Raw genomic sequence first — 22,500 nt, 5'->3', positions numbered from 1 at the left:
AAGTGTTTGATGTGTTAAATCTAAAACCTCCAGTCTGAGTAGACCAGAGACCAGAGACCAGAGAGTCCACAGACCAGAGACACCAGAGAGACCAGAGAGACCAGACGGGACTGAACAGAACTAGGACAGAGGTTTTCTCATAAGAGGCGACTTATTGTTCAACTATTCTTGTCACGTTTCCAGAGAAACGCCTCCGTCCTGAGACGATTCACAGCTGTGGTCGACAGTTTCTGGCAGAGACTGAAGACGTCTCAGATCTGACTCTAAACGAGACGCTGGAAAACAAACGACTCGTCTTAGACTTTAAAGTCAAGAAGAGACCAGAGACCAGAGAGACCAGAGACCAGAGAGACCAGAGACCAGAGAGACCAGAGACTAGAGACCAGAGAGACCAGAGACCAGAGAGACGAGAGACCAGAGAGACCAGAGACCAGAGAGACCAGAGACTAGAGACCAGAGAGACCAGAGACTAGAGACCAGAGAGACCAGAGACCAGAGAAACCAGAGACCAGAGACCAGAGAGACCCCAGAGACCAGAGAGACCAGAGACCAGAGAGACTAGAGACCAGAGACTAGAGACTAGAGACCAGAGAGACTAGAGACCAGAGAGACCAGAGACCAGAGAGACCCCAGAGACCAGAGACCCCAGAGACCAGAGACCAGAGAACAGAGACTAGAGACTAGAGACTAGAGACCAGAGACCAGAGACCAGAGACCCCAAATGACTCGTCTCAGACTTTAATGTCAAATAGAAGAAATGAAAAGAATCTGAAGGTCTCAGTGTTCAGCTCCAAGTGTCTGATGGGAAATGTAGGATTTTATCACCTGAAGGTCACATGACTAGAATCTGGTAATGACCTGGACCTGGACCTGGAAGAACCGGTTCGGATTCTGGAGAAATGTCTTCATGTCCATAGATGAAGAATATAATATAAAACAATAAAGTAGAACAGAATTAAAATACAGAATAGAATTTTACTAATTTGGCCTTTTCCTGTTAAAATGATTCCAGTGTGCTAGTTAGCATTAGCATTAGCATCTGTGGAGATGATCCAACGTGCTGCAGGTCGTCTTTTCACAGTCATGGAGGGAAACACGGTTTGTCTTGGCTACAAGCTAAGCTAACAGCTAGCACAGGTGGTCAGAACGTCCTGCAGCTGAGACACAGGAAGTCATTTGTCTTCAGCCTGTCAGTCTGAGCGCAGGGGAGAGAACCAGAGTGAGACCAGAGCGCTCCCTGCTGGACGCTGATGGAACTGCAGGTCTTTGTTTGTCTCTTCAGACCAACGGACGATTTAAATATTTCTAAAAGTTCAACTTTATTAAATATTTTCACAGATATTTTAGTATTTAACTTATTGTGCGTTTAACAGCAGCCACGTCTGCGTCTCTAAACATGTCTCTACATAAACGTCAGGGTCGTCTTCATGTGGTCACAGAGACCAGACGACTTCCTGTTGACTTCCTGTGGGAGCTGTCCGTCACTGGCTGACTTCCTGTAGTCTCTGGACGACGGCGGACGCCACCTTCCTGTACGCCTCGGCCTGGACAGAGAGATAAACACCAGCTTGGTCTTTACTTCATATTATTTTATTCTGAGCTGCACTTTTAGTTTGGACATGAGCGTCCAGCACAGGATACAGGACAAAATAAAATGTAATTAAATTATTTAATATAAACAAAACAAACTGAAGAAAATAAAAGACAAAATAAATTAAATAAAATAGAAGAGAATAAAACATTAAAGAGAGCAGAGACCTCAGGGCTGTCAGGAGACGAGACGACCACCGGCTGTCCTCTGTCGGACGTCTCTCTGATGTTCAGGTGTAGAGGGACGTCTCCTGAACACCAAGAACAAAATTAAAGGTTTGATTTTTAAAGGTTGAGTCCAGAGGACGAGGAGCCGTCAGAGGCTTCACCTAAAAACGGGACCCCCAGAGCGTCAGCGAGACGTCGAGCTCCGTCTGAGCCGAAGACGTGAGTCTGATGGTGACAGTTAGGACACAGGAAGACGCTCATGTTCTGGACCAGACCCAGGACCTGGAGAGACAACACACTGAGGTCTACACGCTGTCTGCAGAGACACACTGATACACACACTAACACACACTGACCGGGACGTGGACCTTCTTAAACATCTCGGCTCCTCGCCGAGCGTCCAGCAGAGCGATGTCCTGCGGCGTGGACACAATGACGGCACCTGTGGGACAAACGTCACATGACTCGGCTGAAGTCTGAAGTCTGGGACGATGCTTAGAGACACTGACCGGCTATGGGGACGTTCTGGGTGATTGACAGCTGTACGTCTCCCGTCCCGGGGGGCATGTCCACCACCAGGAAGTCCAGCGAGCCCCAGTCCACCTGCAGGAAGACAAACAGTCACTCTGCCTGTCCAGCTCCGGCTCAGGTCGGTCACGTCCGTCCCTCACCTGGCGGAGCAGCTTCTCCAGAGCGGACATCACCATCAGTCCTCTCCACACGATGGGGGACAGGTCGTCCACCAGGAAGCCCATGGACATACTGAGAGACAGGAGCAGTTAGACAGACACAGCTGACCAGAAGACACTTCAAATGAGGACGTGGTCTCACCAGGGGACGCCGTAGTTGACCAGCGGGATCATCCGGTTACCTGCAGGCCAAGACAGAGACAAAGAGACAAAGAGACAAAGAGCCGAGGTCAGTTTGACGTCAGAGGACGTTCAGACGCTGGCGGTTTGGACAGGACGTACTGTCGCTGAGCTCCGGGTTTCCTCTCAGGTTCATCAGTTTGGGGACGGACGGGCCGTAGATGTCAGCGTCCAGCAGACCCACCGACTTAGACTGAGACGCAGAGAAAAGACCATCAAACTAAAACCAGGACGGACAGCGAACAGGTTTCTAGGTGAAGACTCACCGGATCGTTGGCCATCAGCGCCAGAGCCAGATTCACTGCAGACACAAAGACAGACACTCAACGACCAGGACGCTCCCAACAACCGCCAGTCAGATGTAAAGAAATAAACATCAAGATGAAACTGATACATCAGCAGAAACGTTTCAGGTCAAACCCTGAAGAAGAAGAAGGAGAAGAAGAAGAAGAAGTCTTCCTTCAGTTCATCCTCTGAAACCCTGGGGTCTAGTTTCTGTGGAAGGACACAGATGTTTGACGGCGTACCTGCAGTGGTGGACTTCCCTACGCCTCCTTTCCCTGACGCCACCACGATGACCTGTTTGACCCCAGAGATGGGCTTCTGTTTGGGGAGGCCTCGGGCCATCTGCTGCCTCTGTCTCTCCTGCAGCGTCTTAGCATCGCCAGGACTCTGAGACTGAAAGGTAAAGTTTTAATAATAAATAATAAATAACGCTCCAGTTCAATGAAAGTCAAATACTTTACTGCTGCTGAATTAACAGGACGTCTCAGACAAACACTGATCTACATCTCAACTCTTTATAAAATCTATTTGGCTTCTTTTTCACTTTTAACTCCTTCTGTGATTATATTGATGAACATTATGATGAGAGAATGAATAAAGAACCTGATCAGGGTTATCAGTAAACTGGCTGGAAGCTCTGACACACAGCTGTTTGAATAAATCCTTTATTAATTAACCAATAACTGATTAATCATTAAAGTTCTGTATAAACCTTTAGAAATTAGCATAAACAGCTGGAATATGTCTAACTGCAAGAATCAAGTTAAGACGGATTCATCAAGTACTTCCGGTCGAATGTTTCAAAGTAATATTCAACAATTAGATAAAGACCTCTCAAAGTGAAGATAAATAAAATAAAATGAGGGTGAATAAAACTCCTGGATCAAACAGAAATATCATCTGTTAATATTCACATTTATTCTGAGTGCAAACTGTTTTATTACAAGTTTATTTTACAAATGTAGCTTTTATATTGAAGATCCAACTTCCGGTTGTGTTGTTGATTTCCGCTGAGCTTGGTGCTAGCTGCTAGCTGCTAGCTGAGCGGCGGACAGACAGAAACGTTACCTGGCAGCGTTTGGTCTGAACGAGGCTCGAAGCTCTGAGCTTCTTCTCGCCCGAAGCTGAAGCTGAAGCTGAAGCTGAAGCTGAAGCTCTGTGGACGTAGAGTCTGAGGAAATGAGAGAATCTGCTGTACGAGAGCCGAGACATGATGCTAGCTGATGCTAGCTGATGCTAACAGAACACAACACTGCACCGACTGCGCAATGCGCATGCTCCTGAAGGCCGGAACACAGTTAATTCATTTAAACAAAATCCATTTTTATTTCTTTTCTTTTTTTTTTTTACTTTTTGAAAAAAAATAATGAAGATACCTCCATCCCTTGATCAGCTGTAGCTGAATGAACATGATCATTTTTAAAATTATTATTATTATTATTATATGGATGTAGATCTTAAGCGGAAGTCAGTGTCGAGCCCGTTTAAACAACTTCCGCCGACGTTAACCCGGAAGTGAGCTGCAGGAGTGTTCTTGTGTTTCCCTCTGATTCATTGAGCTGTTCTGTGACTCCTCATAGACTCCTCATAGACTCCTCATAGACTCCTCGTAGACTCCTCGTAGACTCCTCCTAGACTCCTCGTAGACTCCTCCTAGACTCCTCCTAGACTCCTCCTAGACTCCTCGGTGTCCACGGTGATGACGGCCGCTCGGACTCTGCTGCAGCAGTGCGTCCAGGCCAGACTCCAGGTGAAACCCGCGGAGGACCAATCAGAGGCTGAGTTTGTCCAGGTGAGGTCACCTGCAGCAGAACAGTCAGAGATCATCAGGAAGTAACAGGAACAGAGTATTAGAGAATCAATGTGCTGTTCCTGGCCAGATCATTAGGTACACCAGTGAAGTCATTCTAGTGTTGAGCTGATGTAGAAGCAGCGTCAGAAAGGTGGAGATTCACCTGGACCATCGTTGTAGAGGATGGAGGCTGTGGTGCTGTTAGACTGGATTCTGTTATTTAGCCCAACCCACTGAACACTGTGTCAAAATATTAGGAACAAGCTACAGGTCAATAGTTCTCTCAGCGTTATTAGGAAGTAAAGCTGAACCAGAACCTTCATGGTCTAGATTGACTGGTGTACCTAATAAAGTGGCCAGGGAGCGTGTTCTGACTCGTCATGTGAACAGGAAGTTGATCAGTAATGTGTCTCAGATCGACAGAGGGATGGTGATCTACATCTGCTTCTTTAAAGGAGCCACCGACGACCTCCTGCCTAAGATGGGTCTGTGACCTTTTAACCTTTGACCTACAAGTTCTTCCTGTCATGGCCTTTTCAGTATAAAGTTAAATGTCTTCCATGTCCCTCAGTGTCCACGCTGCTCAACCTTCGTCTCTGTGAGTCGTCGTCGGGGAAGATGGTGTCGGTGCTGGAGCTCCCTGGCAGCCTCCTGATCGTCCCCCAGGCCACGCTGGGCGGGAAGGCCAAAGGTCGGGCCATGCAGTACCACAACAACATCGGCAAGGAGGACGGCCAGCGGCTCTACGACGCCTTCATCGCTCTGTGTGAGAAGGAGCTGACGGCCGGCACCGACGCCGGAGCAGAGGTGACGGTGAAACACGGAACGTATGGAAACAGACAGGTTCTGAAACTGGACACCAACGGACCCTACACTCACCTGATGGAGTTCTGAGGCCCAGACTCACCTGATGGAGTTCTGAGGCCCAGACTCACCTGAACATGTCAAACAACAGCCCATGATGAAGAGGAGCTGAGACTGCCTCGATCAGGTGTCATCAGCCGAGTGTCAGCGGTCGGTAAAAACTGTCTGAATAAATAATAAGAATAAATCTCTGTTCAAATGACATATGTTTTATTGTGAAAGGGTGTTAGAAACTCTTCCTGCTCAGGTGGTTTTTGATCTTGATTTTTCTCACGTGTTCTTGACGCTGACTTTATATAATGTCTTAAATAAGTCTTTAAACGGTGTCTGACAGAAAAAATAACTGTGAAATGTTCCTTTTTGAGTTTTAATAAATAAAAGTCTGAACCTGTGTAGACAGAGATTATTTCTTATTACTAAATATTTATTTATTTATTTATTGTGCTGATCTCTATATGTTGATTTTATATTTTATTTTTCTGTTTATTGTTATTTATTTTAAGGTGCGAGTTAAACGAGTCTTGAAACCAGCGTCTCCTCCTCCGGACCAGCAGGAGGCGCTGCGCTGAGCCTCGGGGACCGGAAGTGAGCAGCACTCGTTGAGCTTGGGTTACAACAGCGTTTACAACCTGCGTCAAAACTGCTTCTCAAGTCAAGTGAACGATACGCGGCAACAAGGGAACTTCCGGTTTAGTGAAGCGACGCCAAAATAAAATTCTTGTTTACTATATTTACTTGTTTTAAACCGTGTTTTTACTTGTCGTTAACATATTGTTCATCTTACGTGTCTTTAAAAACACTCTGAGTAAAATGTGTTGTTATTATTAATAGGATTATTAAATGTTATATTGAACAGCCACATATATTGATATTTTGTCATGGTTGTCATGGTGATAGTATTTCACCAGTATTCGGTTAAATCAAAAATGGATGAGAATTTATAAACGTAAAGATTTTAGTTTAAATGTTTCAGGATCACACTTTTTTTTTTCTCACGTTTTTAACGTCATAAAACGGTGACGTTATTTCGAACCTTTATTCTGAAATTTTCCAAACAGGAAGCTGCTAGCTAGCTGCTGTTAGCTTAACTCTTTTGGAAATCAAACGGTACATATTTCTTTCCAGTAATTTGCGGTAAATTGTGAAAGTTAGTAAAAGACTAAAGTTAATTCAGATTAAGTTAAGACTCTAAACTAGTCTGTGGTCGTGTTCCGGTAGAACCGAACCTCCCGAGCCCCCGGAGCCCCCGGAGCGGACCGGAGCGGACCGGGACGGTGTGACGAGGATCTGTGCTCCCGGACTGAAGATGATCTGCTTCAGATAAAATCTCCTCAATGTTCAGATGTTAGTTTGACTCAGAGACAAACTCTTCACTCATCACATGGTCCTAGTTTATTTGATCAATAATTAGATCAACTCATTTAAAGCTGAGAGGTCACGTGACCATATGTTAATTAAGAGTCTAATTAATTATTTAAAAAGTGTTTGACCAACAGTCACAACCTGAACATAACATGTCAGTCTCTCTGTCTCTTCTTCTCTTTGTTTTTCTCTCTTCATCTGCTTGTCTCTTAATGTCTCTTAATGTCTCTCTGTCCTCCAGATGCCGTCCTTCGTCTTCCTGGACAACGTGGAGCGTTATATTCGATCCAGGAAGTTTCCACTGAGTTTGTCTAAGAGCTCGAAGAGCGTGATCAGAGCAGCGAGTAAACACTTCGTCTATAAAGGTCCTCCAGCGTCCATCACACTTTAGTCTTTGTCCTCCAGCGTCCATCACACTTTAGTCTTTGTCCTCCAGCGTCCATCACACTTCAGTCTTTGTCCTCCAGCGTCCATCACACTTTAGTCTTTGTCCTCCAGCGTCCATCAGACTTTAGTCTTTGTCCTCCAGCGTCCATCACACTTCAGTCTTTGTCCTCCAGCGTCCATCACACTTTAGTCTTTGTCCTCCAGCGTCCATCACACTTTAGTCTTTGTCCTCCAACGTCCATCACACTTTAATCTTTGTCCTCCAGCGTCCATCACACTTTAGTCTTTGTCCTCCAGCGTCCATCACACTTTAATCTTTGTCCTCCAGCGTCCATCACACTTTAGTCTTTGTCCTCCAGCGTCCATCACACTTCAGTCTTTGTCCTCCAGCGTCCATCACACTTCAATCTTTGTCCTCCAGCGTCCATCACACTTTAATCTTTGTCCTCCAGCGTCCATCACACTTTAGTCTTTGTCCTCCAGCGTCCATCACACTTTAGTCTTTGTCCTCCAGCGTCCATCACACTTCAGTCTTTGTCCTCCAGCGTCCATCACACTTCAGTCTTTGTCCTCCAACGTCCATCACACTTTAATCTTTGTCCTCCAGCGTCCATCACACTTTAGTCTTTGTCCTCCAGCGTCCATCACACTTTAGTCTTTGTCCTCCAGCGTCCATCACACTTCAGTCTTTGTCCTCCAACGTCCATCACACTTTAATCTTTGTCCTCCAGCGTCCATCACACTTCAGTCTTTGTCCTCCAGCGTCCATCACACTTTAATCTTTGTCCTCCAGCGTCCATCACACTTCAGTCTTTGTCCTCCAACGTCCATCACACTTTAATCTTTGTCCTCCAGCGTCCATCACACTTTAATCTTTGTCCTCCAGCGTCCATCACACTTTAGTCTTTGTCCTCCAGCGTCCATCAGACTTTAGTCTTTGTCCTCCAGCGTCCATCACACTTCAATCTGTTGTTCTCGGTCTCGTCCTGCAGATGGCGCTCTCTTCCGATCTTTTCGGGGCCGCCTCCTCCGCGTCGTCAGGAGTGACGAGGAGATGCGGGAGATCCTGACACGTTACCATGACAACAACAACCACGCTGGCCGTGTCCGGGCCGTGAAGGAGATCATGGTGAGCAGAGAGGAGGTCTGATGGACGGAGGAGATCAGGGTCCATCTTTGATTCCCAGTCCTCACAGTGGTCTCATGTCCTCACAGTGGTCTCATGTCCTCACAGTGGTCTCATGTCCTCACAGCTGATGTATTACTGGGTCGGAGTGACGGAGGTGGTGAAGAACTGGATCAGAGCCTGCACCGTCTGTCAGAACCGGACTCTGGACGCTCCCCCCGACCCGCCCGTCCGGTTCTGTCTGGTTTACGGCTGCGATGCGTCCAGCTACGTCCAACCTGAGCTCAGCTTCCACAGGTCAGAGACCATTTAATGAAACAGCTGGAACAACATGAATAAATATGACCAGAGGAATAATTCACCTGAAACACAACACTAACAGTTGTTGGTACGTTAAAGATCTGATCAGCTGATCTCAGGTCTGATCCTCCGTCCTCAGGTTTCCAAAGGAGGCCGAGCGGCGGCGGCGTTGGCTGACGGCGTCTCAGAGAGACGAAGGCTCGCTGAGAATAAACTCCTACGTCTGCTCTCAACACTTTGAGCCGTCCTGCTTCACGCTGAGCGAGGACGGTCAGCTGACTCTGTCACCGGACGCCGTACCAACCATCACACCTGGTCTGGAGGTCGAGGTAACACAGACCCTGGTCTCTATGACCCTGGTCTCTAAGGACCCTGGTCTCCATGGACCCTGGTCTTTATGGACCCTGGTCTCTAAGGACCCTGGTCTCTATGGACCCTGGTCTCTATGACCCTGGTCTCTATGGACCCTGGTCTCCATGGACCCTGGTCTTTATGGACCCTGGTCTCTAAGGACCCTGGTCTCTATGACCCTGGTCTCTATGGACCCTGGTCTCTAAGGACCCTGGTCTCTATGACCCTGGTCTCTATGACCCTGGTCTCTAAGGACCCTGGTCTCCATGGACCCTGGTCTCTATGGACCCTGGTCTCTATGGACCCTGGTCTCCATGATATCATTCTGAACTCATTCAGCAACCCCTTGACTAGAACTGGACCAAGAGTTTAGAGAAATACCACAAAGGTTCTAGTAACAATAGAACCAGGCCCACTCTCCATCTGGACATGTGGAGAACCAAAGAACCCAAAGTGTTCCACGTTGGGTTCTTACCTCTCGAAAGTGAATCTGGCTACAAAATCCTCCTGATTCCACGACAGGAGGCAACGTACACACAATTCAACCTTTGGACATTTTATTTATCCTGGACATCATCACATTCTACCATTGTGATCATTATACAATCCAGAAGAAGATGGAGATTTCCTCCATGTTGTTCACACATGGAACTCCCCAGGGGAACCAGTCACCAAGGCATGCTACATATCAATGCTAAGCTAACTTCCACTACTAGATGTATTGTGTTTATCTGTAGTAGCAGCATTACACCACTAGATGGAGGTAGAGGGCTCCAGTGACCATGTGGTGCTTAGTTGAGGGAGACTCACAGCTTGTTGTCTGACCGACTTACTGCCAGTTAGTCACAGAACATTTCTGCTGAACCTGAAGTGGGTCCATTGGGTGGAAGGTGTTAACTTCATTTAGACAAATATGTGGTAATTCTCCATCGTTGCTATTTTCAGGTGTCTGTCCCTTCAGGCGAGGACGTCCTTCGTTCTGGTCCAGTTGAGGACGTCCAGCCTGCAGCTGATCCGGCCTTCGACCCGTCTCTCACCCCTGTGCACCTGCAGGAGCACCAGTACTGCCTCCCGGCCCCCGACCTGGACCGCAGGCTGGACCAGAAGACGAAGAGCATCATCGAGCCCAAATTTGCCGCCTACAACAACATCGCCAGGTGTGATCAGCTGACAGCCTCACAGGTCGTAGGTCACGTCTGAAACCTTCATTCTTTTATTGTGAGCCGTTCGTTCTGCAGGTTTCTGAGTCGCAGGATGGTTCCAACTCAAAGCAAGAAAAGCAGATGTGCTTTAAAAAGGATGGCCAAACGCTTCGGCCTCGTCGGTGAGTGGAGACAGAAACTAGAACTCTGCTCTCAGATAGAACACATCCTAGAACCTTCTCTCTTTCAGACGGAGTGCTGATGTATACGAGAGTCTCTCCTCCGCTCAGAGTGCCGCTCAGCAGCGACGAGGTAACATCTGAGATATGACACCAAACAACCCCTGAGACACATCAGATGACTTCAGTCTGACTTCTTTGACTCTCTTCCTCAGATTTTAAATGAATCGCAGAAATCAACTGAAACTAATCATGTACATGTTGGTTCATTAATCTGTCCACACGTGTCACCACTAGAAACATCCGCAGACGTCAGACTGAAGTCATTCAGAGCTCATCAGGGTTGTTTGGTGTCTTTGTGGTTGAGATCCTGCAGCTTCCTCGGTTTGATCTCAGTCGTCCCTCTGTCTTCTGGTCACAGGTCAACTTCATCCTACAGAAGTTCCACGATAACCAGGGTCACTGTGGTCAGGGGCTCTGCCAGAGAGAGATCTCCAAGCACTACTACTGGGCCAGCATGACCCGAGACGTGTCCCGTTGGATCTCTAGCTGCAACACCTGCATCAACAGGACCAAGAGGAAGATGCTCCGCTGCAGCATCTACAACTGCACCAACTGCAGCGGGCCGGTGGAGAGAGGCCTGGGACTCACCTTCCACAAGTACGACTGTCCCTGTTCTCCCTCAGCTATCCACCACATGGTGACCTACCTGACAGAGACCAGGGTCTACAGAGACCAGGGTCTACAGAGACCAGGGTCCATAGAGACCAGGGTCCACAGAGACCAGGGTCCACAGAGACCAGGGTCCATAGAGACCAGGGTCCACAGAGACCAGGGTCTACAGAGACCAGGGTCTGCAGAGACCAGGGTCCATAGAGACCAGGGTCCTTATAGACCAGGGTCCACAGAGACCAGGGTCCTTATAGACCAGGGTCCACAGAGACCAGGGTCCTTATAGACCAGGGTCTACAGAGACCAGGGTCTGCAGAGACCAGGGTCCACAGAGACCAGGGTCCACAGAGACCAGGGTCATAAACATCGACCTGATGGTTTATATTTGATCTTTAGATGAGACTTCAACTCCCAGCATCCTGCAGCTGAAGAGGTTCACTTATTAATCAGGAAGTGGTTCTAGTTTTACTGCCGTGGTTAATTAAGGATCATTTTATTTTATTTCCTCAGGTTTCCTTTCCAGGACCCGTCCCTTCTGGCTCAGTGGCTGAAGGCCGTCGGTCGTTCTCACTATCACCCTCGTCTCTGGTCGTCTGTTTGTTCGACTCATTTCACAGACGACTGCTTCGACCGCAGCGGAGAGAAGGTCGTCCTCCGTCCGGACGCCGTTCCCACGCTCATGGTCCACAGCGACTCTGCGGTGAGAGTCTGGGTCTGCAGAGAGGTTCTGGTCTGAGTCTGTAGTTTAATGATCTGCTTCTTTGTTCAGGCCTTCTTTGCTAAGTACGACGCCGTGGACCTCTACCTCAGCCAACGCACCTACCCCCCAGGACTGAGCTACGTAGAGAAGAACACCTTCAGGACGTTCTGCAAGAAGTTCTCCATCAAAGGTCGGCGTGATGTTTCATTCAGAGGTCACTGATGTTGTGAAGGAGCAGCTCTGTATCTGGTCTTCTCTCCGTTCATGTCAGACGGCCAGCTCCACCTGGGGACAGGAGATCGGGTTCGTTTGGTTCTGAGGAACCGGCAGCAGGTGGAGGCGGCTCTGAGGGACTACCACAACGAACTGAACCACCTCAATGTCAGCAAGAGTCTGCGGTTGCTCAGCGACAGGTCGGTCGTTCCTCCTCAGAGTCTCCGTCGTTCTGATTGAGTTTTAAATATTTTAACATCGAGCCCTAAAGGTCCTCTCCTGTGTTTCTTACGTCGTTTCCTTCTTCTTCCAACCACCATTAAACCAGAAGAAGAAGACGACTCTAAACTACTACCATTTAAATACCTGACAGGTTCTTCTGGAAGACCATGAGGTCTGACGTGGTGCAGTGGATCGACAGCTGCTCTCAGTGCAGCGTGAAGCTGAGGAAGAAGCCGGAGACTGAGGCAGAGGCTGGAGGACCAGAGACACTCAGGACACCTGGTCAGGACTCAGACAGGTGATTCAGTCACGACAGGTGAATGTTCACGTCTCTGCAGCAGCTGGAATAACACCTGGAGGAATCTGATTCTCTGCAGCATGAAGGACGACACTGGTGATGAAGATGATGATGATGAAGAAGCTGGTGGAGACACAGAGGGACAGTCCACAGAGGACACAGAGGTGAGTCCATCACATTACAGACACATGATCTGAGACAAGAAGACGACGTGTGAAGAAGACCTGAAGGTCACATGACTGGACTCACCTGGACCTGGACCTGGACCTGGAGGAACCTGTTCTGATCCCGTCTCCTACCTGGAGACGTGCTGAGTTCTGTGTGGATGGTGAAGTTGGGATTCGTTTTCTGTTTCATTTCTAGATCAATCCTCCGTCTCCCGTGTCTCCCACCAACCCTCCCCTCCCCGTCCTCACCTCCACGTCCGTCTCCAGCTCTACCCTAGAGTCTCAGAGGGACCAGGTCCAGGTAGAGCCTCAGGAACAGGAAGTGAGGAGCAGCGGTCGTGGCAGCCGCCGGACGCATCACTTCCCCCCACCTCCACCTGATCCCCCAGAGCAGAGTCAGGACCGCGGAGCAGAGACGTGGTCGGAGCTGCAGGACGTCTCTGGAGCCAAGAGGAGCTGTGGTCTGGAGCCCGTGGTGGCTCCGAGCACCAAGCCCTGGCCCGTCTTCACCATCGCCAGCTCCACCACGGCTCAGACAGAGAGGCGTCCACCTGAGACGGACAGGTAGGACCCCAGCCGACGCCTCTGTCCTGTGGCTTTCCTCTTCTCTTCTAACTCGTGGCGTTGATGTGTGAGCAGCTCGGCCCGGTCTCAGAGGAGCAGGCTTCAGGCTCGGACTGTCGTCCAGCAGTGCACCGAGGCCCGGGTCCAGATCCGACCGGCGCTGGACGGAGCCGACGCTCAGTGGGCCGGGGTGGGTGTCTCCGAGTCTTTAAATAACGAAGATGATGACGATGAGCTAAAACTAATATCTGATGATAAAAACTATGAGGAAGTGTTTAGAAGATGATTGGATAAGAGGCGTTAGCAAATCTGATCCCAGTTAGCATTAGCTACCAAAGCTAGCTCGCTGCTACTAGCCCTGTGTCTACGGATGAGGAGGAAGGAGCATCACTCTGATACTGGTGCAGCCTCCATCACGGTCACTAAGATAACCACGAGGTTAAACAAGTCTCTACTAGTGACATGAAGTCATTGACCTCTGACCTTTGACTGACACATATTTAACCAGTGGACAGTAGAGTGGATGATGAATTAGCATTTAGCTAAAAGTGTCCATACATGTAGCTCCTGGAATGAAAACCTCTGACGTTATTACACATCACTAGATGTAAGCAGGTCAAAGTAGTCCAGGATGGGGATCAAGACTGAATCAAACATGTCCGTCAACAGTGTCTCTTCTTCTTCTTCTTCTTCTTCTTCTGGTCTTGTCCTGATTCTCAGATCCAGGAGGGGATGGTCGTGTTCGTGTGTTTCTTCCACGGAGCCTTGGAGGACGTCACATCTGAGATGGGTGAGTCCTCAGACGGATCCTCCTCTTCCATCTCTGAATGTTTTCATCGTCTCCTCTTCGTCTCCTCCACAGCCAGGAGTCTGATGACCACCAAGTTCTTCCGTAAAGACACCGGCCACGCCGTGTCCCTGCTGGAGCTTCCTGGGAGCGTTTTATTGATCCACCAGGACTCCCTGCTCGGGGAGCCGCTGGCCAACCGGAGGATGCGCTACAGAGGCGGCTGTGAGCCGTGGTGGGGCGTCCAGCTCTTCTCCAGCCTGGCGTCGGCCTGCAGGGACCTCATGTCGACGTCGGCCAAGTGCAGGAAGGCCGGCGTGACGGTGGAGCAGGGAGTCTACGGCCGCAAGCAGGAGATCGTCCTGAAGTCTGCTGAGCCGCTGACGCAGCTGCTGCAGTTCTGACCCACGGCCAGGAAGTCTCACTGCACATGCTCAGTAGAGTCTCTCTGTCTCAATGGCTCCGCCCACTGGTTCCTGCTCAGTGTAACAACTAAAAACTGTAAAACAGTTCTGGGAGAAGATGTGATTTTAGTAAAGAGGTTGTTTTTATCATGTTCCACATCTCAGACCAGTTTCTGGACTCGTCCCCCTTCAGGACCTCCACAGGCTTCAGATGATGATGATGAAGGATGAGAGTCAGCTGATGGTCTGCTCCAGGTCCTGTTTATTGACTTTTATTCAGAGAAATAAAAACTGAACATTAAACATCATGTGTGAGTTACTGATGAATCTGAACCTGATCTCACGTCGGATTCATCGTCAACAACAACAACAACAACAACTAGAACGAGAACTAGAACTAGAACTAGAACCCCTGTAACTTAGACCCAAAGCTCGTGTCAGACAGTGGCTGACCTTTGACCTCTCCAGTTCCTACTCCGCTCACACTCACAGACATGTGACATGGTTTTTAACTAAAAGCCTTTACGCCCCCTAGAGTCATAAAAGGACCGTTAATTACACACGGACTCGTGGACCACGTCGTTGCCTGGTTACAGAGACTTTAACTTTGACAAACATATATTTGCTTTTTTTTGGGATCCAGGTTCTACACAGTCCATAGAGTCCATAGATTGTCCTCATCCTATCTTCAGTACTTCTCTTTCCCAAATAAATGAATCATCTGCAGTCATCACTTCCACCTTTGTCCACAACTCCATCAGTTCCTCAGTCTGTTTAAACTTTTCCATTTATTCATATTTCCATAAATTGTGCAGAGGCGCTGTGTTATATTTGTTTACATGAATCTGAAAATGACAACAGGACATGAATGTGACGTTTTATTGACTCTGTCCTCCTGTCGAGTCATTTTAATGCCAGACAAATCCTCAGCGACCGCGTTGGACCGGTCGATGGAACCAGAGAGAAAAGATGTTGATGAGGACGTCGTCCAGGACACGTTAACGTCGGTGTGAGCTGAATTCATTTACGTAAAAGAACCAGAGACAGGATAAAAACCAACGTCCTTTAAAAAGGATAAAAAGGTTTGGAACAATAAAAACGCTACAGTAGATTCAGATCTGGATTAAAAGCAGAACATCACGCCGCCTCCTTTTAACCCTCATGTTTCTTCTGTCTTTAACGTCTGAGTGAAGACACGTCTCCTGGAGAGGACAGGGAGTCTCTCCTCTGACCTTCATGTTTTCCGTCCCGGAGCCGTCGCTGCTCTGATCTTTGCTTCCTTCAGAGACTCGTGGTCTTGGAGCTTCGTGGAGATCCAGCGATCGGCGGTCAGTCGCCCTCCCAGACACAGTCACACTCTCTCAGGGGGTTCCTCTGCCTCATGGCGGTGACCACGGTGATCCGGTTCTCCGACAGCTCCCGGAGCTCGTTGATCAGCTCCTGGACACAGGGGCTGGGCCAGGGGTGTCCGTTGAGGTAGTCTCTGAGGATGAAGGAGCGCTCCACCAGCAGCTCCAGACGCTCCAGGTGTCGCAGCCGGTGGAGGCTCAGCAGGTCCTTCTCTGGCTCCCGCCGGAAAAACCTGGGACGGGACAGACGGAGGGACTCTGATCAGACTCAGGATCGGAGCAGGGCATCGAGTCTTTAAGATAAATCCATATATGGTCATACTAGATATAAGATGAAAGTTTAAATCATTTATATTGATATAGTTTATATCGCTGCATTAAAGAGAGACACCAGGAGTCACCTCTCCCAGGAGGAGGAGGAGGAGGAGGAGGAGGAGGAGGAGGAGGAGCTGGTTGGTCGTGAATGAAAGAGTCAGAAGTGGAGGAAGATTATTAAAGACATGATCTCTGTACATATATAAACATGATATCATTTAGGGAAGAGAAACGTTTTGTCTTTTATCAGTTCCACACCTGTGAGTTACTCAGGAAATGAACATCCTATATTTCTGTTATTTTATTCAGACAGTGTTTTATTATTTAATTTACGCCAGCGTGTCTGTGACCGACCTGATCCGGAGCGTCCTGAGCTGAGGGAACAACATGGGGATGCGTCTGCAGAGGCTGCCGCTGGACCGGTTCTGCTCGATGTCCAGGTGCTCCAGTCCCGGGACCTTGGGAGCGATGGAGTCCATGTCCTTCAGGGTGATGGCCACTCTGAGGGTCAGCCGGGTCACACTGGACGGGACGGTGGTGGTGTAGGTGGCCAGAGAGTTCCCTCCGATGATGGCCAACGTCTCCAGCCGCTCCAGACGACTCAGCCACGACTTGAGGCGACACTCCACCCCCTCCCTGATGTATCTGTAGCGGATGCTCAGCGACCGGAGGCCCCCCAGGCTCCTCAGAGCCTCCTCCGACAAGAGAGTCTCTGGGTAGTCGACCAGCTCCAGACTAGACAGAGATGGACCCCCATACCTGTAGGAGGCTGGGTGGAGGGGGATGGGGGAGGAGGAGAGGGAAGAAGAGGAGCAAGGGGAGGAGGAGGAAGAGGGAAAGAGAGAGAGAGGAGAAGAGGAGCAAGGGGAGGAGGAGGAGGAGAGAAAGAGAGAGGATGAGGAGAAGAAGGTCAGTTTAGGCAGGCATGATCACCCCCCCTCCTCCACCTCCTCCTCCCGCCCCCCTCACCTGGCTGCTCCGGGTCCGGGGGGCTGAGGTAGTCGTCGGGGAGAGGCTCCGGGGGCTCCCCCCTCATCCCCCAGGACAGGTGCCGGAGCCTCTGGAGCTTGAGGAGCAGCTGGTGGAAGACTTGTCGGGGCACCGGCCTCACGGTGTCCAGGCCGTAGCCCTCCCCCTGCTGGTGGAAGAGCAGGTACTGCAGGTTGACCAGGTGAGACACGGAGCGGATGAAGTCCTCGGTGCAGGGCAGCCTCACGTTGCAGACGCTCAGGTGAGTGAGCCGCTCCTGCAGCTGCTCCGTCAGACTCCTCCCCAGCATCGGCTCCTCCCAGCTGCCGTTCCGCACCCCGAGGTCCCGGAGGTGGGGGAACCTGCTCAGGTTGTCCATGTACTTCTCCTTGTAGAGCCGCCCCCCGTCCACGAACACCACGGCGGTGAGCGACGGGAGGAACGTCACCAGGCGCCGCCACTCTTTGCGCCGCAGGTGTCGCACCGCCACCCGGGTGAGTTGACGCTGCAGCAGCGTGTCCCAGAAGCCGTAGGTGTAGCGGCGGAGGTCGGACAGCGACACGGTGTCGTCCCTCCACAGGGACGGGTGGTCGATGAGCCTCTTCAGGGACCTGCAGCAGCAGCGGACCGTGTGTTTCTCCTCGGTGCTCAGGAAGCTGAACACGTAGACCCAGAGCTCCGGGGGAAGCTGCGGCGACTCGTCCATCAGGAGGCGGCTACGAGCTGCGGCTCTGCCCGCGGAGGGAGTGCAGGAGCCCCGCGGCAACAGCAGGAGCCCCGCGGCAACGTCAGGACACTAACGCTGGTTATTTACGGCTCGGAGCCGCATCAGTCTGCTGGCGGCGCGCCGTGATGACGTCTAATGTTTTTATGTTCTTCTTCGTGTGTTTTAATGTAAACAGCTTTAGGAGCTTTAGCGCCACCTGCTGCACGGGAGGTTCGTAGAAATGGAAATAAAATATATTTTTTATTTTGTATTTATTGTGATGCTGCGATGAACGAGCTGCTGTTTGTACAGATATTTAATTTAAAAAAAACATTTCATTTATTTCTTCTTTCCTCAAAACAAAATAATTTATAGAGATAATATATTTAGATTTTCTAAGAGCCTGTCTTTACTTACTAATTAATAATTTACTAATTATTTCCTCTATTCATATTCTACATTGTCTCTTTTTCTTGGGGTTTGTTTTCTATAGTTTAACAGTATTTATGATTATATTTATTCTGATCAATGAACGTATTAATATTAATAATAATAATATATATTTTTTCTTTACGGCTTCTTCAGTTTCATCTTTAATCTGAATTGTGACGCTGACTTTTTTCCCATAACAGACACTTATATTATTTAAACCAGTTTATAAACTGTTCCTGTGATGAGCTGAATTCTCCTCATGAGGTCCTCAGTGTTTCATTTTCATCTGAATTCATCTTTTCTTTCCACGTCTGGACTTCATCAGTGAAACTTTATCAAATTAATTCAGATGTTGGATTTATGAGTATTTATTTTCATCATTCATATATTTTATTTATTTCTAAGTTTAACTTGGGATTTTGTTGGAAAAACAAAAGAAAGACAAACTTTGTCCCAGCAGGTGAAATAAATGTTTTTTAATCAGCTGAGTTTAAACATAAATTAAGAGATCGAGAAGAATAAAGTGATCTGAGATCAGGTCTGTTGCTCTCAGCTGATCACACAAACACTGACACATCACATGACTTAATGTCAAAAACGTCTCCCTCTCTGATGAAGCAGCTCTCAGGTTAAACTCAGCGGCCGGTTAGCTGTTAGCTGTTAGCAGTTAGCTGTTAGCATCTCCACTCTGGAGCTGCAGGTAGATCCTCAGAGGACTCTGAGTGAACGCTGACGGCTGCAGGAGCTTCTCTGTCCTCCAGGGTTAGAATTAAACGAAACATCAGAAAAATAAACTGAACTGAACCGAACGAAGCGACAAGTAAAAAAAGAGTTACGGATGAAATAAAGAAAAGAGAGATGACAGTAAATTAAATTATCTCAGTTCTGATGTTTTTAGTTCAGTTTGGACGTTTTGTCTCAATTCTGACTTTTTTCATTTTCAAACATATTTTTGCAAAAAGAGAAACGAATCCGATATAATCTGAGCTCTCATTCAGGATGTTTTATTTCATATTTTTAACTTTTTTAATGTAATGACTAGCTTTTCTTCGTCCAGCGTTCACTGTGAGGAGGAAGTCGTCGTCTCCTCCAGAACCAAACACTAAATAAAGACTCAGGTTTATAGTCGACGTCCTCCAGACGGAAGGAACCCTCAGAGACCCAGAGGGAAGAGAAGTGATGAGATCCCGACAGCTCCAACATTCACCAGGGATTTCTATTTACAGCTGAAAATACAAACACACGGATCAGTCTCTAACTCGGCTGCTGCTGCTCCTCGTTTGGTTCTGGCGTCCTGTGAGACGAGGCGCTCGGTCCAAAGCTCCAGAGCGCTCTGCGGTCACGGCGAGAACGTCAGGATCATCCAGCTGATCACGAAGTAGAAGAGGAACACTGGGTACACCACCAGCGCCTTACGGTTGGGCGGCTGGCTGTCGGCAAGGAAGGCCGTAGAGGCGAAGGTGGCCCAGCCGAAGGACGGCGTCACCACGGCTAACCGCACGGCGAAGCTCACCGTCCCGGAGCCGCTGAGCAGGACGATCCGACAGACGGCCATGGCCACGGTCAGAGGCATGATGCAGTAACCGAGGACACACAGGCTCTGGAAGAAGGAGATGGTGCCGCCCAGCAGCTTGGAGTTCAAGGTGATGATGATGGAGCCGAACCAGACGATGACGAAGACCTGGGACAGAGGACGAGACATTAAACACGACCTCCTCCATCAGCTGATTCTAAGAGACTGTCTTCACTCTCAATCACGTCAACATTTCCTGAAGAAGTCTGAAACCAAACGTGTTTAACAGAAACCCAGACGCTTCCATTTTAAACCCAGAAGAAGAAGAAGTCGTTGAACCTAAAACTGAAACCTCTCTCCACTGTAGCCGAGTATCTGGACTGTCCCCCAGAGTTTAGTCTGGTGGTCGGTTTGTGGTCAGAGCCTGGGAGGAAAGAACTCAACAGAGACTCTGGAGCAGATGCTAATGTGATGCTAATGTGATGCTAACGGTGAGTTCAGGTAAGACCCACCAGACCAGAACCACCTTCTTCCATTAAAAGTCAAAAATCAAATCCTTCCACTGGAACCTTTTCTTCTTCTTCTTCTTACATCAGCTCTGAGGACGAAACCTTTAACTTCCTGTCAGATATTATCCTCCTACAATGGTCATAATGTTATTTCTGTTGCCGGTCCTAAATTATGGAACGATCTCCCCCTACACATCAGACAAGCCCCTTCGCTGTCCATTTTTAAAACACATCTTAAGACCCATTTTTATTCTTTGGCCTTTAACACAGCATGAGACCCTGTTTTCTGTTCTGTTTTATTATTATTTTAATACTGTTTATCATTTATTATTGTTTTTATATTGTCTCTTATGTTTGATGTCTTATATTTTAGGTTGTATTTTATGTATAGCACTTTGTGTCAGCCACAGCTGTTTTAAAGGGCTTTATAAATAAAGTTGAGTTGAGTTGAGTTGAGATTGCTGTATAACCTCTCCAGTGAGTTCTGGACTCCCCTCCTGGTTAAACCAGGCCTGGTAAACCTCCAGGAGGACGTCCCACCAGACTGAACTCCTGAACTGGTTCTTTATTGGCCCCAAGGAGCTGCTCCACCCTGACCTCCTCCTCCCCCCCGTGTCTCTGAGCTCAGGACATTTTGGACTTTTTTGATTCTCCGTGGAGACATGCTGAGGTTCAGGGAGGCGGGGTGGACCGGGGCCCTTCAGGCTCCCCCACCCCTCCCTCCTGAACCCTGACCCCGTCCCGGTGTGTTCCGCTCGTACCTCAGCGAACTGCGGCCCCCCCTGGTCGTCGCTGTCGGCCGCTCCGCCCTGCAGCATCAGAGCCAGGGCCACGCAGAGCAGCAGGGGCCCCCACAGGTCCCAGTCCCGCAGCAGAGCCGAGCTCCGCTTCGGGTACAGGACGTGGATGAACTTGTAGCCCACCGCCCGCAGGTCCCGCAGGATGGTCTCCTTCACCGGCTCGTCCAGCGTCGAGAACTCCTCGTCTCTCCGGGAGGAGCTGGGCACCGAGATGTCCCCCTCCACGGGGATGTCCTCCGAGATGGAGACGTCGGATAGTCCGGCGAACGGCCTGCTGGCCTCGTCCGCTGCCGCCATCTTAGTTTCCAGAGAAGAGTAAAGTGTCGCCGTCAGTTCTTCTTTGAGTTCAGACTCGTTAATTAAAGTTAATGAAGCTCCAGAGGAACCGGGAGACGAGCTGGAGCCGCCACAGACGCTCAGGAACCCGGACTTCAGCTCCGACTGCTCCACGTCAGCTGAGGATTGTTTACTTCCGCTGCACGTCACTGACGCACCAACATCCGGGTGATGCGTTCACGTTCCACCATCTTAAATCTGACGTTTCTGCTTCTGGTCGGTGGCAACAATTAAACAATTAAACAGAACCACTGCAATAAAAACACAAAATAAAACTGATAAGAAAATAAAATGAATGAAAAAGAAATGTTAAGAAAAATAAAATAAAAATAATAAAAAATAATAAAATAAAAATTAAATCAAATGAACCAGAACCTTCATGGAGACTGGATCTAAAGCAGGACAGGGTTCATTACCTCATGAAGCCGGAGTCAACACCAACATAAATACCTGTTGATATATTTATAGTCTCGTCAGCAGGGGGCGCTCACAGAGACCTTGTGTGTGAAGGTCAAAGGTCATGTGATGTTCGCTCTGACTGTTTGACCTTCAGGTGAACTCACCTGTTGTCTTCACCTGGATGATTGACAGCAGGTGAGTGAATCAGGGTTGAAGAGTTCAGAACAAACTGCTCCAGAGACTTTAATAACAGCCGTGAACGCATGAGGTCACCCCACCACCCCCACCACCCCCACCCCACATCCTCCACCCCACCCCCCACAGCGTCCTCCTGATGGCACCACACATACACAACCAGGTCTGGGTCCAGGACCGGGACCGGGACAGGGATCGGGACCGGGACCGGGACCAGGACTGGGGCCGGGACCAGGACCAGGACCGGGACCAGGTCCAGGTCCAGGTCCAGGTCCTGATCTGGGTCCATTCTCTTCCTGTGTGTGTGGTTCAGAGCTGGCGTCAGTCGGTCTGTGAGGAGGAGGTTGACGTCTGAATCAGTCAGAACAGATAAAGATCTTTCAGGAGCTTTTAGTGCTGATTTACAGCCTGAACCTCCTCCTGCTCCTCCTCCTCCTCCTCCTCCTCCTCCTCCTCAGTCATAAACTGGACCTGTTCCAACAGAACTTTGATGTGAACTCTAGTTTCTTCTTTCTCCTTCAGGTCCAGGTCCCTG

At 49.1% G+C, this 22,500-nt stretch overlaps 5 protein-coding genes across 7 annotated transcripts; 2 read left to right on the top strand and 3 right to left on the bottom strand.

Annotated features, from left to right (window-relative positions):
- Positions 1 to 745: 745 nt before the first annotated feature.
- Positions 746 to 4,168, bottom strand: nubpl (nucleotide binding protein-like). Its single transcript, XM_084569343.1, has 11 exons — positions 3,981 to 4,168; positions 3,155 to 3,305; positions 2,894 to 2,928; positions 2,730 to 2,820; positions 2,590 to 2,629; positions 2,430 to 2,520; positions 2,268 to 2,361; positions 2,115 to 2,200; positions 1,920 to 2,040; positions 1,759 to 1,841; positions 746 to 1,544 (listed from the first exon to the last, which is right to left on the bottom strand). Exons 1-11 carry the CDS (start codon positions 4,122 to 4,124, stop codon positions 1,482 to 1,484), a joined length of 999 nt encoding a protein of 332 aa, XP_084425469.1. The 5' UTR covers positions 4,125 to 4,168; the 3' UTR covers positions 746 to 1,481.
- A 394-nt stretch (positions 4,169 to 4,562) lies between these two features.
- Positions 4,563 to 5,598, top strand: LOC311505663 (D-aminoacyl-tRNA deacylase 2-like; the record flags this gene model as incomplete). The annotated part of the gene is made up of 3 exons (XM_084569345.1): positions 4,563 to 4,704; positions 5,120 to 5,189; positions 5,276 to 5,598. The coding sequence occupies exons 1-3, from the start codon at positions 4,612 to 4,614 to the stop codon at positions 5,596 to 5,598; spliced, it is 486 nt and encodes a 161-aa protein (XP_084425471.1). The 5' UTR covers positions 4,563 to 4,611.
- A 50-nt stretch (positions 5,599 to 5,648) lies between these two features.
- On the bottom strand, positions 5,649 to 18,410 carry LOC311505660 (uncharacterized protein; the record flags this gene model as incomplete). Of its 2 annotated transcripts, none has more annotated exons than XM_084569342.1 (3): positions 17,076 to 18,410; positions 16,461 to 16,875; positions 5,649 to 5,733 (listed from the first exon to the last, which is right to left on the bottom strand). In XM_084569342.1, the coding sequence occupies exons 1-3, from the start codon at positions 17,779 to 17,781 to the stop codon at positions 5,649 to 5,651; spliced, it is 1,206 nt and encodes a 401-aa protein (XP_084425468.1). In that variant the 5' UTR covers positions 17,782 to 18,410. The 2 variants fall into 2 exon arrangements, with proteins under 2 accessions (XP_084425468.1, XP_084425467.1); XM_084569341.1 differs by lacking the exon at positions 5,649 to 5,733 and adding an exon at positions 15,756 to 16,024.
- LOC311505659 (uncharacterized protein) lies at positions 6,660 to 14,442 on the top strand (the record flags this gene model as incomplete). Of its 2 annotated transcripts, XM_084569340.1 has the most annotated exons (18): positions 6,665 to 6,912; positions 7,172 to 7,295; positions 8,310 to 8,446; positions 8,571 to 8,740; positions 8,883 to 9,072; positions 10,040 to 10,251; positions 10,333 to 10,418; positions 10,487 to 10,548; positions 10,837 to 11,075; positions 11,598 to 11,787; positions 11,857 to 11,977; positions 12,059 to 12,200; positions 12,374 to 12,520; positions 12,600 to 12,684; positions 12,884 to 13,251; positions 13,327 to 13,441; positions 13,972 to 14,041; positions 14,114 to 14,442. In XM_084569340.1, the coding sequence occupies exons 2-18, from the start codon at positions 7,172 to 7,174 to the stop codon at positions 14,440 to 14,442; spliced, it is 2,787 nt and encodes a 928-aa protein (XP_084425466.1). In that variant the 5' UTR covers positions 6,665 to 6,912. The 2 variants fall into 2 exon arrangements, with proteins under 2 accessions (XP_084425465.1, XP_084425466.1); XM_084569339.1 differs by having other exon boundaries at positions 6,660 to 6,912; positions 13,972 to 14,442.
- Positions 18,411 to 18,674: 264 nt separating the features above from the next.
- On the bottom strand, positions 18,675 to 21,960 carry yipf6 (Yip1 domain family, member 6). The gene is made up of 2 exons (XM_084568457.1): positions 20,997 to 21,960; positions 18,675 to 19,894 (listed from the first exon to the last, which is right to left on the bottom strand). The coding sequence occupies exons 1-2, from the start codon at positions 21,330 to 21,332 to the stop codon at positions 19,553 to 19,555; spliced, it is 678 nt and encodes a 225-aa protein (XP_084424583.1). The 5' UTR covers positions 21,333 to 21,960; the 3' UTR covers positions 18,675 to 19,552.
- Between the last annotated feature and the right edge of the window lie 540 nt (positions 21,961 to 22,500).

This window comes from Chelon labrosus (assembly GCF_963514085.1).
Source record: "Chelon labrosus genome assembly, chromosome: 20".
Taxonomy (NCBI): Eukaryota; Metazoa; Chordata; class Actinopteri; order Mugiliformes; family Mugilidae; genus Chelon; species Chelon labrosus.
The sequence above is the reverse complement of the archived record's forward strand: the minus strand, read 5'-3'. Positions and strand labels throughout refer to the sequence as shown.